Here is a 13,784-nt window from a genome sequence, read left to right on the forward strand (position 1 = left end):
TCCTCAATTAAACAGTGGTATTTTAGAACAGGTCTCTCTCAAGTACGCAGTCTCATCATAGAATCACTCACCAGTGCAACAGTTCAAACCAGCTTTAGGCACCTGAATTCAGGGTCTTAAACCCGAGAATCTTAAACAGATGTAGATCTTCACAGAATTAGTATTTAATGTATGTTCTTCCCCACCCCTTTTCCAAGGTATTTCTTAATAGGCAATGTAGCTAGAAACACACTTAGCTTGTTGGCTCTTGTCCCATTGTATGGCAGAAGACTAGAGCACTCCTAACATGGGCCTGAAATACTGTGTAGATTGTAGTTGGATGCACAAAGGAAGCTTTGTGTTGCAGAGCCAAAGCACTACACTAATGCAAAAAAGCTGCAACCTGAACTTTCAACAGCCACTGTAGAAGATTACAACTTCATAATTAATGAGGCAAAGGACCACTACATCAATTTCTTAACAACCAGTGCTTGTGAAGCAGGAGGCACTATTACAACATTAGTAAAACCAAGCCATTTGCCACTTCAACTGGGCACACCTGCACCTACATTAACTAGGGATTGCTTTCAGGCTAGGCAATACACCAATTATCCTTTTATCTCTAATCAAAAAATTGCAGCCTGCAAACTCAGCAAGATTATGTCCTATTTTGCTCCTGTGTCACAGGCCCTCAAGAAGAAATAAAGTGCTCAATTTTAATGGAAGTAGGGGGAAGGGAGGGCAGCATTCTGCATGTAGAAGCATGCCAGAAATGATCTTTAAAATCACCCACTTATATTTATTTGAACTTGAGATTACTGCACTTAATCTGTTTTCACAGACACACAATAGAGTAGTGCAGTTCACCTGACAAAAAGAAAGCCAACTGTCTTCATTTGGCAACCAGCCTTTCAGACAATACATCAGAGAATCAAAAAAAAAAAAAAAAAAAAAAAGAAAAAAGAAAAAAAAAGAAAGAAAGAAAGAAAGAAGAAATACACCCCCCAAAAGACTAGTAGTAAATCAAATGAAGACAGAAAACACTGAATCTCAGCATATATTTCAAGGGCACAAACTTTATGTACACATACACTTCACAGTAACATAAGTTCCAAGAGGATGGTATAACAGTCAAAGCTCTGGCTGCAGAAGTACTAGAGAATTGGAAGACTGGTATTATGGGATAAAGGACAACGAGATTACCTAGCCTGATCTCCCACACAAGACAAGTCCCCAGGTCTTGCCACTTGAATTATTGTTTGAATTAGACCACCTCTTGCTTCTGCATCTACCCTCATCTCTATGGCTTTTGGTAAGTATACCAAATCCCGATTTTGATCCATGATTTACTGTCAAGAAATTGTCTTATTTGCATCGGCAATTTACCTAACTTCTAACCACTGAATCTCATACTTTTCTTTTAGAGAGTGATATATTCTTATTAGCCTGTTTCTGTTCCCAAGACAATCAATTTAGACTGATCAAGTTATCCTATAAGATAATGTAAAGCTAGGTTGTTCTATTAGAGCCTACAAAACCTTGAATTGGATTTACAGTTCAAGTAGATGGAAATGCAGTAGCCAAAACAATAGCAGTTAAAGGGCAAAGCTAATGCACAGAGCACTGAGTAATCCACCTCTGTTCTCTAACAGTATCAGAGATAAGTGGAGGTCAATTCCATAAAATTTTTTAAAATACTACAAATTAATACTTAATGGACTACTGAAAAAAGAATGCGCACCTGTATTAATCTCAGTTCTCACAACATGTGGCACAAGAAAAAGGTGAGAGCACTTCATGTGGAGCACATGGCTCCCCCTTTCTCACCTATTTTTCATCCTATATAAAAGAACGAAGAAGGTATAAGAATTTTGAATACACAAATTAAGTTGGTTTAGGTTGTTTTTTTTCTTCAAGATGATCTATGCTTGAACTACTCCAACACAACACTCTTATAATGGCAGTTTGTCATTTTTGTGCTATCTGCAAGTGAACTGCTTTCACCAAAAGCACTTTCCTTCAGACTGTTCTTCCTATATCCCTAGCCAAGTCAGGCTAAAAGAAGGGAACTTACACCACATGAATGCACCATAAATTATGGCGTACCATTGGCAACTCCTTCCCTTTCAACCAAAGGTGCTGAACAAGTTAATGAAATATACTTAAAATGAACTTCCTCTGGACATATCTTAGCCATATCAACATGCTGCAGATACCACAAAACTTCATCCCCTGAATTAGCTGGGTGGTCACAGGGAATCCCTGAAAACTCATCTTATGGGAGTCATCTTACTGTGTGTTATTCTTTCCCCTTGGAAATTTAAGATTATTCTAATCTCTAATTTGGAAAAAAATAGTTTATGAATGGGAGTTTCTGAGCTGTATCCCTGCTATGTTGTATTTCCTAATCTTTGGACTGGCAAGTTGTTAGGACTTGTTAAGATTCAAGTAGGAATTGAGTAAAGTCTAGAAGAAATAGACTTGACAGTCCTGACATGCATCTGGGAGACTCTCAGGCAGCAGCAGCTCCCTTCACAGGCTACCAGAGGAGGCTTCACAGGCTGCCGGTAACGCTATGCAAAATCATACACTATGCTTGAACAACGCCAGTGAACTGAGCAGCAAGAAAGGAACATTCTATCTGCCCCAGAGAGGATGCAAACATTTGTATCTGCAAATAAGAAACTGATCATCTTTGCCTTGTCTTAGCTATTGAACTGCTTTGGAATACAGCAACATTCCCATTTTGATGAGTAAGAAACCATTATTGCCACCTAGTGGGCTTAATGCTGACTGCTAAAGAATACTTGCTTCTAGCCACCTCCCAGATAGGAAAATGAAACTCGTCACAAGAGCAGACAACTGTCAGAGACCGAAAGACCAGAGATTCTCAAGAGAGCATGCTGAAGAGGCAAAAGACTTCTGCTTGCAACTAACGATTCCTCCAGGAGAAAGCCTACAGGAAGGGACAGAAGTAGCCAAATAAAAATTGACAGCTGAAGATGTGTGGATCAGCAAAGACAGTCAACTGACACAATACATTGAATTGGGTTGCAAAATCTTTTCAAGAATAAGGTGTTAGATCTTTTCCTTAAAAATCATATCACTGGCCCATTTGAACTTGGAAGAAAGTATCTGAAAGCAAGGAGGTTAGATACTACAGCAGAATTTAATAGCTTTGCTTCAGCATGAACAGACAGCATTACTTTCCAGGATTTCTACAAGGACCCGTAATTTACCTGAGGACTCAGCTTGCCTTTCTCTCAAAACTGGCCATCAGTATTCCTGACTCAAAATTCTTGATTAACTAGCTCCCTCCTTTCTCTCCTCTAAAATGTGATTATTTTCTCTGTGCCAGATGGAAGACATTCAACCAAAGACCTCATAGGAACTATTGCTTCCATTTTTTGGCACCTAAGTCAGAAAAAGCACTGAGGGCCAGAGGGAGAGAGCACTGCTGCAGTTGAGCAGCTGTGTACAAAAGCAGTGTGGGATTTTGCTCTTAGAACATTTCCTCAAACTGCCCTTTCTTCACCGTCCATCCAAGCTACATCTCCAACCAGATAAGTGGCCTACCAAACATCATCAAGCTTAGCAGAAAACCAATGACTTGAGATAAAGATACCTAAAAACYAACTTTAACACAAAGCTCAAAACACTACAAAGCTTTTTAATCCTGCAGTTTAATGCACTAGTAATAACAGCTCATTAGGGGAAAAAAAACCAACACATTAACAATAACATCTGCAGTCAATTGTTAGTCCAGCCAGATCCAGCTGGATCAAAATTCTTAGCTTGCCTTATGCTGCAGTGACTTCAGAACATTCAGTGCATATCTCCTTTCATTAACATAGAACATGCACACACACACCTGGGCTGCCACCTTTAATCCCTTTATAAAAGGGAAAGCAGAATAAATGTACCTGGAGAGCAGGCATCTAGACTGGCTGCTTTCAGCTCTGCCCCAGGACTTGCATGGTATTTTATGGCATTTATCCATGCTGCCAGAAGCAACTGTTGCACATGTTGGGAAACCATCACACAATGTGGCAGGAAGACTGGACAAACAGCAGTATTTGCATAAGGTAGGGATTTACTGCTATGGTAACACTGGACCCCAAAGCCAGGTCATGTGCAGCTGCGAAATAAATGAGGAAATAGGTCTTTGAAAACAGAAGCCAGACAGAAAGAACCTGGATCCAGGTGAACACAACCACCTAAAATACAGGCCTGTGACTGAATGCATGGAAGCAGTGCCATGTGTTTGGGTATAGGTTTAAAAAAAAAAAAAATCCGTACGAGTTTCTCAAAAGAATCAGAACTCTAGCTCCATAATTGACAACAATGCACTTAGAGTTTATCTGAAATAAAGAGAAAGCAGAGCACTGCTCAGAATTCAAGGCATTACATTCAGGCCAGCAAAATTCATCTTTGATCACACCTGTCCATTCAACTTAACACTATTTATTTTTGCAGCATTGAACCAATAAAATTAATAGCAGCTGAAAAACCCTCTAATCAGCATCTGTACGAATAACCTAACAATTGTTCACGGAGTGGTGGATGAAGGAGAATGGAGGGAGATGTCCTACCAGCACTGAAATGATAACCCATTGCAGGGATGCTGGTTTTAGAAAGAATTTCTTTTCTATGAGAATTAAAGTTTCTGGAATATTCTTATTATCCATCAGCCCTGACCCTCTCAACAAAGCAAGAAGTGAGGGAGCCAAGGACAGTTTGTGAAGCTCATCAGTTTTAGGGTGAGACACTGGATACAGTCCTGGAGGGACCATTTCTTTTGGTAGCGCATGAAGTTTTTCACATGTTGGTGCTCATTCGGGATTGGCTGTTAGCTGGAGTAAGCTCCCCTTGGCTACCTTCTCTTGGAGGAGACTGCAACAAGAAGACCAAAACACATGCTAGTTAGTGATACGTGTACATATGCTACACAGAGTGCTTCCAGAGAGACCAAATGAAGCAGAGGTGAAGCGCAGCAGGATAGCAGCAGGGGGAGAGCCTACCCCCGACTCATAAACAGTGATGGCTTTGGCAAGGTTTTGTGTTTATAATTTTTACAGCTACTGTTGATAAGAACTGTTTGTGATCAAGTCAAATCAGACACTTGAAACCACTTTTGTTTACTATTTACAAGGTGCCGTGGGCCCCACAAGTTGAATCAAAAACATGCTGGCAGTTGAAACTTCTGGCACTTAAAAGTCAGGGAGATGACTATACTACAGAAAATAACACTTTCTGCTGCTGGTGCTCTATCCTTCCCCAGGGCTTTCTTTTGGAACTGCATCCTAGAAGAAATACTTAAAACAAAAATGTTTTTTTTCCTTTTTCAACAGAAGAAATAAAGTTATTCAAAATTATTTTTCTTTATTTTGGTAAGATAAAAGATATGCGTACCAAGAATTAGCCGGAATCAATTAGTCAGAATCAACTCAAGCACACAAACTTCAGAGTACACTTTACATTGCACAAGTAGGTCAGTGTATTGGCTAGAAATTCTTGTTTCTTCTGGATTTGTTATTTAATATAGTAAGAATGCATCCATTCGTGAGCACCATAAATCCACTCCCCTCCAGAATCTTCAATACAATGTTTGCATTTTCTGTATTTAAAAACAAAAAACAAAAGAAAAACACCACTGCTTCAGACTCCGCATTTAACATGCCCATACCTTGACATGTATCTGGTTGCGCAGGACTGCTGCCCGCAGGATCATAGCTTTGGCACGTCGCTGAAACTCTTTGCCCATTAGTAACGATTTCTCAAAAGTGGTGCTGCGCTGGTCTACATCTCGAGCATAAAGAATCTGTAACCAATACAGAGAATGGGATGCAGGAGCTATGCCAGGAAGCCCTTTCTGCACAAGAGAATAAGGCTGAGATATCATGGAGTCTGAGTTTCCATGCAGATCTGCTCTACTGGAAATACCAGTCACTACAGATGAATGTAACTTCAAACTCTTCCAGAAATGGAGAGTTTCTAAATACGAGTACAGCTGCTCACTCCAGTCCATAACCTGTGGCTCCAGTGCACTGACCTTACTGTGAGAGTCTATTCTGGCATTGATCAGTCCCTCCAGTATCAGCTGCGTAAGTTCATCTTCCAGAGCAGCCACTGTGGTATTAAAAGCAGTGGCCATCTTGCGCATGTCTGCTGACACATAAGGGCTGAAGTACTAGGAACAAAGAAATATTTAGTTGCCAGGTATACTCCTCATCCTCTAAAACACCATAAGAAAAGCAATTAGGAAAAGATTCCCTGTCTCACAGTTCATCTGTCTCTCAGGATTACAGGAACAGTTACCTGAATAAGGGCACGGTTTCGAATTTGTGTATAAAGTGTCCTGACATGAGGTGCAAGGTACATATCCAGCAGCAGGTTGTCCTATTTAAAAAAAAAAAAAAAAAAAAAAAAAAAAGGAAGCGGAGAAGTAGTCTAGAAAAACATAGTATTCTTCTGTTCTTAAGCATGCATATGTCTATACTTAAACCTTAAAGACATCAATGTCCACTACAGCAAGACTGTAAAATAATACAAAATAGAAGAACCGTCAATAAATTAAAAAATATATATAATTTCTCCTCACCCTCCATTGCCAAACTACTCCAAATTTCCATTCATCATGTCAGGAGGCAGAAGGCAGAGCAAAAAAGTTGAGCATGGAACACACTCCTAGTAGCTACTTCTAAATATTCACTACTTCTCAGAAAAGGCCAGAATAAGGGAATTCTAAGGGTCTGTTCTTGCACTGCTCCTCTGCAACTCACCTTCATCTCATCCAGCATCTTCAGGCATGAAGCATATTTGGATTCATAAAACTTGAAGATGATGTCACGAACCTGGGGCTCCAGCTCCAAGAACAATTTGAAGGAGCTACAGATAAACAGGCAGTGATCAGATCTTGGAACCCACGACTGAGATACCCCCACAACCTCATCACTCCAAATTACAAGGTTACAAACTCTCAATATCATTTAAAGACTCCAAGAATTTACTAACAGACCAGGGAGACCATTTTCAGTAAGGGAGGGAGTCTGGAAAAAAGAGAGGTGCAGCTCAGCAGCAGAGCTATGGCAAAGGACTTTGACAAAACAAGTAGTAGAAATGTTTGTCTGCCTAAGGCAACATTGCTGTGTGCTGCGATCTGTGCTAGCCAGCTTTGTGTTCCCTCTCAAAAGGGCAACCTCCTCTAAGTACAGCATGCCATAGTAAGGTTCAGCATGCAACTGTCTCAGGAAAATAACGTATTTTAAGTGGGGGAGATCTTTGGGATGCACATCCTTTCTCAGTGCTCTCCCAATTCTCCACCCCAGATTTCTGAACTCTGGTACTTCATCTGATAAACCAGCCAAATAAAAAATGTCAGGGTAATGCCCCTTTTTCCACGTCATTTTAAAACTACTGCTTCCATACTCTTAGCTGTCAAGAATTTAGCACCAGAATCATTTAATCTATGAAACAAATGTCCATATTCTTCCAAACCTTTAATTCTCATAACCTTGCATATTTTGCAGTTAGATAATTGTATTAATCAAAGTTGTATTAACAATTATTAATTTGTATTAATATGATTAATAAACACCAGAACAAGTCATAACATGAAGGCAAATTATCTTATAATGCTGTCTCTGATTTAAGATCCAATGTTGGCAACTGCTAGATACAGAAAAGTGGGCTATACAGTTGTTAGATAAGAGCAGGGCTGGAAACTTCTGTTAGATTACAAAAATTTCAGCTGTGATTAACCACTGTGACAGTAAAATCTCACCTAACACTAATTTCTAACTAAGGCTCAGTGGTTCTTTATCTTCTGTAAGAAACTACTACTCCCGTTAGAATCCATTCTCAAGTGAGAGCTCATGTCCCAAAAGATGTCCTGTACTGTACTGTACAAACTCCTTGCATCACTCACCTGCTGGAGATAACATTTCGTTGCAGTTCCTGACGGTCAAAGGTAGCAAGGGCACAGAGACCACCATACACAGCCACATTGCTAGGAGATAACAGCTAGAGAGAGAGAGAGAGAGAGAGAGAGAGAAATCTGAACTGGAGCACTATCGCCAACTACCAAAGTGGCAGAAGTTTGGAATCAAGTATCCTACTACAGGCATTTCCTTCACCCAGTGACAAGATTAGTCCTTGCCAAATACAGTGGAAGCACTCAACACGCTCTCATGCATTCAGTCAGCCTGAGGAATTAACGTCCACTGCTAACAGCAGAAACCAATGCCAGCAACCTTTTGACTGGACTACACAAGTGCACGTATCCCACACAGAATACCTATGTGACATACAGTAGACCATTTAGAGAACGAGAACACTTAAAAAAAAGATTCACAACACCATCAAACCATATAGGAGTGCTGTAAGGATAACTATAGCATCTGAATTTTACTGTCTAATACTTAGAAGAATTACATCCCTTCCAGGACCTGCACACAGCTCCCTCTTGGTCCTCACCTCAGGGAAGTCGCAGTGATCAAATGATGCCAACAAAAAGCACTTTGCTGCCTGTTTGTACTTSCGAGCAGCTAGTTCAGCCAAACCTAGGAACCAGAAAAAGGTTAGTCCTCCATTTATGATAGCACACAAAGTAGGAGAAATTGCAAAATCTATGGAGTCGAATGAGCCCCACAAGGCTGCTTGTGCATTCACYATTGAAGTGAAATAGACTCTTGGCCAGTATCTGGCATCTTGTAACCTACATTGACTCACACTGGCATCCCCTCTGAAGAAGCTTAGGGAGAGGAAAGAAAATTCAAAACCTAGTCAGCACTTCTATCTCATCAGCTTTAGTATTTCTGCATTTCTGGTGAGAAAATATGACATATAGCAAATATAAGAGAACAAATCAAGCACACTCAGCTGTCAAAGAGCCCTATTGATAGCTAGCAGGTAGAAAGACGAGCAGACAAAAATCCAGGAAGCTGAGGGATTCACTCACCTGCTGCACATTTCAGTTTGGTGAGAATTGCTTGTGTCTGACTGTCTCTTTCTCCTCTTTGCTAGAGAATGGACAAAAGCAGTAATGAGCAAATAATGTGAAAACTTTTTCGATCACAGCTGTCCTTGGGATAATTCATCCTAACAGCTAGCTTACAGATCTCAGCATAAAAATAACTTCATGTCATCTGTCCTGAGAAATACAGCAAGAACTGAAATGGATACTGAGGATGGGAAATATCTCTGCATTTGCCATGAGTTAGATTTCTTAGGCACATATCACATAGAGATAAGCAGCAATGAACCTTAAAAGGAATAGTATACCGGTCAGGGAGCGGATGGATTAGAGGAAGAACAGACTGCGAGATCAAAGGAGTCTTAGAGGGAACTAACTCTAAAGAGGAAAAGGGAGAAATCTCATTACAAATTTTGGAAAGCAATGGGAAAATGCAAGTTAAAAAGCAGAATCTTACCTCTGCGATTTCTGGTGTAGACTCAGCCTTGCTTACATAGCTCAGAACATGAGACCAATTCTGGAGGTAAACACTGACCTGTACACAACCAGAAACACAGCACAGATCAAGATATGAATAAACAATGTTACGTGCATATGCTCTGTCATTACAGATGACAGAGGTGTAACTAGGCACTGTTGGACTGCACAATAGGTGTCAGAAAGACATCAATTACCATTCTCTGCAGATCCTCCTACCTTAATGACATTGAGACACATGTTGATAACATGTTTAGCACTGGTGCAATAATCACGGGCTCGTGAGTAACATTTGAGAGCGTTGCTGAGGTCCCCACAGTCAAGGTAATGATCACCTAAGTCATCATGGCCTCTCCTAGAGTGCAGAAATTAGAATACCAATAAACTGTGAACTCAGAAAGTGCAGAAAAGGAAAGGCACTCAGAATCAGTTTGCTTGAAACAAGTAACTCGGCACATTGACCTAAGGTACTGAATGCAGTTGACATTCTGTGTTAGGTGCCTGGTAGATGCTCTCCCGCGCTTCAGCAGAGCCTTCTACGTCTCACCTGATACTCTCCTTGATGGAGTTCCCTTTGTAATTTTTCAGATCTGTGTCCAGTTTCTCCAGTTTAAGAAGAGCTTTTTTGCGTGTAGCTTCAACCCAAGCTGTGTCAAGAGGAGGGGGTTCAATTCCACTATCAGGAACAGCATCAGGTGTGTTCTGCAGTTCTCTGAAAKGAAAGAGTTTGAACTGGGCTATTATACTGCAAGCTTTTCAAGACAAAGGCCTGATAAGTACCTGGCACCATTATCCTAACAAATGGTACTACATACACCAGACTGACCAAAACCAAAATAAGATGGGGAGGAGAAAGAAAAGGAAAAAAATGGCTGCTATGATTTGCAGTGAAATAGCAACAGAAGCATCAGACGTTTACAAATTCTTCTCAAAACTACCCTAATGAACTTTTGTAGATATTTATTAACAAGCAAGTTCTTGTTAATTTTAAAGAAAAAGCCAATCTATTCTATAAATCAATAAATCATTATGCTATAAATCAAGCAATTTAGCAAGTGCTGCAAGTAATTAATACATTCTATTAACTTCTAAGGAGTCATAAAATCCAATCAAACATCTCTATATGGGACACGATGAACATGCGTTTCTGAGTTCTTTTCCCAATTCTGCTGCAAGGATTTGATAGCAAAGCTACACTGTACAGTTGCTATGCTACTTCTTTTAATGTGGTGCCTACAATGGAGTGCAAGACAAAGAAAACCTAATCCTAGAGAATAATATTACTTCATTAAGCTCAAATCAACATTTTTACTTGCACTGAACTCCCTTTCCAGTATTTTAACCAGAATTTTTTTTAAGCCAACAGTCCTTTCCACATACAAGAAAGTAATAAGCATGTGGTCATACAGACATGGTAAAATGCTCCCAGAGCAAAACAGACAGGAAATCAGCAAACGCACATACCCCCCCCCCCCCAACAAAAAAAAAGTAAAGACAGGAATTATGGATGATTAAGCGAAGTATCAAAGGCAATCATCAACAGGCTACCCTTAACAGTAAAGCTGTCATCAGGAGAAAACATGGCAATGATGCAAACATTTAAATAAGGTGTTAATTTACAAAAACAAGAGCATCTAGAAGAAGCTTAATCTCCAGAGTCTTCCTTGAGAGAGACAGGTGTGTTCATTAATATTTGAAGCAGCTACAAGGACTAATCTCTCCTCATCACCCACCTGTAGCCCTTTAAAACATTAAGGCTTCAGACCGAAATAATAAGATTTCTTTGTTTAATCTTCAAAAAGCACCAAATCTTACACCTAGAAACATATAGTTGATTGCGATCAAATTCTAAGGGCCAAAATCATTTGCATAAGCAACATTCCACTATTATATGCAGTTTCCTCCTGTGGCACACCTGTCTTAACACAGTCAAAGAAGCTCTCCCATGTTCCCATCTGTTCCTCAGTACCTGGTGGCCTCAGACAATTTTCTGTGGATTTCCTCATACACATCAACATTGAAAGTTCTCTGGACAAATGACAGTGCCATCTTGAGAGCTTCCACTCGCAACTGTGGGCAGTGATCAGCAATAAACTGCAGCCGCTCAATTCGCATCAGACCGCTGTAACTTGATGCATACTGCTCCAAATCCTGCAAACAAGATCTGGTCTCAGAAAACAAGGATGGCAACACTAACTCACACTGTGACTTTGTCCAGATTTCATAATTTGAGCTGAAGTTCCTAGACCAGACACCCATCCTTGACAGTTTTTTCCCCTAAAAAGTACTTTCCGAATGAGAATTTGCACTCTTTTAATCATACTAATTTCTTAAAACATCTCCTTAAAGAAATACTAAAATCACTTACTTTTGGGGAAGGAGTTGAGATTTATAATTCCGAACATGTAACAGATTTTAAGCCTTTGGGAGAAGAGTGTAAAAATCACTTTACATGTGGCAAGTAAAGATATGCTAAAGCCCTGCTGGTAGATTTCCCAAAGAAAGGAAGTACAAATGTAAACAAACATAATATTCAGGGCCTCTAGCACTTGGGCATCAGGAAACACTAGATTCAGGTTGCCTGTTCACACTTAATTTTTTCCCTCCTGTGTGCCAAAATTAAGATACATTTACAGATCTTCATCACAAGATACAGTAGAGAGCAAAGAGCTACAGAAGAAGTCACCGTTATTCTTATTGCACCTTACTTACAAGGGAATCTATTAATTTCTAAATAAAAATTTAACAAGGAGTAAAATGAAGGTATCTTCCAAAAACCTGAAAGCAAGAGGCCATGCCCAAGAAATGTAGCCCTTCTGCCCTCAACCAGCACATACCAGAGTGGGGTTTTCCACCACATAGTTGATATCAGGAGCATTCTGCTGATCTTCTTGTGGATCTACGTCAATCTGCATGGGCTCTACTGCACCCTAGAACAGCAAAATGTGTTCAAAAGTAGCATATTACATTTGAGCAGGAAACAACTATGTGATCCATTCTGTTAAGGACTTGCTTAAATACACATGAAATTATAAAAATGAGAGAATGCTCTTCAGCTTTTAGACATAATAATGATTTTTCTCTAGCAATACCACAACTCAGCATGAAGCTTCCTCAAAAAAAAAGGGGGGGGGGCTAATTTGCACCTTTCATAGAGAGCATTTTCCTTCTTTCAGAAGCTTATCAAACAAGTGATAAGGCATCAAAGTGAACGGGTCAGTTTACTTGACACTGCATAGCATTTCAGTGTGCATGCTAAATTTCAAAAGACATTCCATTTCTCTTTCTTGAGCAAGAGCTGCGGTTTCACCCACTGTCAATTCACATACTGATTTGACTTGGGTGTCCAAGATTTAAGAGAAATCTCCCAAAATTTGAAGTAAAGCAAGGAAAGTTTCTGAAAAAAAATACCATTTTTTGTATGAGAAAAAGGGATGGAGGACCAAAGGAGAATCCAATTGTCCAGATTGCCACTCAGAAAAACAGCAGTGCACCACGCTGTTTACGTTCCCATGTACCAAGACCACTGTTTTTCTCAACTTTATCCAACTTATTTCTCGACTTAAGTGTTGAGGTTGCTTTTTGGGGGGCTGTTTAAGGAAAATCTGATCTATGACTTAGACTCCTTAGAATCCAGTGCCACAGGAAGTAACAATAGCTCCCGCTGGTGAAACAGAATGATTTGTGTCCTGCCATCCTGGTAGGCTGCACCTGCATTTCTTCCTAAACTCCCAGATGAGGGAAAGTGCAAGTGGGGTTAAAAGATTCAGTAGGAGACATAAATTAAGACATTTTCAAACTAGCTATTTATTCTGGAAGAAAGGTAAAAGGTTTACTTAATAACTACTCACAAAGCAATTAAAATAATGCTAATTCCCCAAGACTTTCTGATCCCAGAAGAGCGGCCTGTTTGAAGGTACCTCATAAAGCATCGTACAAGCTGACAAGCTGGCACTCAAGCTGAAGTCTCCTGCTGTACTCGGGAGGAAGAGATCTGACCTACTGCTGCAGGGGGTGCAGTACAGATCTGTCACTGATGAAGAAGCTGAGATGGGTGCTGAACTATCCCTCATCCTGTCCTGACTTTCTGCACCCCCTCGCCCTGATACAGAACTTGCTGGCTGCTAAAGGGAAAAAAGACAGTTAACTCGCAAAGGGACCAGCTACGTGGCTGCACAAGTTTCAGGTGCGGCAGAGCAACCCGCTCCGGGCTTCCGCCACCTCACCTCTGCACCGCGGCTGCTCTTCCCCCCTCTTTACTGCACCCTTCTCTACCACAAGCTCCAGCGCACACACAGAGCGAAAACTAACCAGCGGGCCGCTGCGGGGCCGCTCGGCTGCGCGCGGGCCACAA

General features: G+C 40.5%; 1 protein-coding gene across 5 annotated transcripts; it reads right to left on the reverse strand.

Annotated features, from left to right (window-relative positions):
• Window positions 1-1,023: 1,023 nt before the first annotated feature.
• Window positions 1,024-13,677, reverse strand: GPS1 (G protein pathway suppressor 1). 5 transcript variants are annotated; one of them, XM_085314382.1, is made up of 14 exons: window positions 13,657-13,677; window positions 12,268-12,360; window positions 11,400-11,581; window positions 9,978-10,142; window positions 9,650-9,785; window positions 9,411-9,488; window positions 8,939-8,999; window positions 8,455-8,540; window positions 7,907-8,001; window positions 6,762-6,867; window positions 6,298-6,378; window positions 6,032-6,169; window positions 5,666-5,800; window positions 1,024-4,872 (listed from the first exon to the last, which is right to left on the reverse strand). In XM_085314382.1, exons 2-14 carry the CDS (start codon window positions 12,343-12,345, stop codon window positions 4,798-4,800), a joined length of 1,416 nt encoding a protein of 471 aa, XP_085170508.1. In that variant the 5' UTR covers window positions 12,346-12,360; window positions 13,657-13,677; the 3' UTR covers window positions 1,024-4,797. The 5 variants fall into 5 exon arrangements, 4 of the variants coding, with proteins under 4 accessions (XP_085170508.1, XP_085170511.1, XP_085170510.1 ...); XM_085314385.1 differs by lacking the exon at window positions 13,657-13,677 and adding an exon at window positions 13,351-13,566; XM_085314384.1 differs by lacking the exon at window positions 13,657-13,677 and adding an exon at window positions 13,282-13,298.
• Between the last annotated feature and the right edge of the window lie 107 nt (window positions 13,678-13,784).

Source organism: Rhea americana, unplaced genomic scaffold (assembly GCF_003343005.1).
Source record: "Rhea americana isolate MKP2758 unplaced genomic scaffold, rheAme1 scaffold_402, whole genome shotgun sequence".
NCBI classification, from domain to species: Eukaryota; Metazoa; Chordata; class Aves; order Rheiformes; family Rheidae; genus Rhea; species Rhea americana.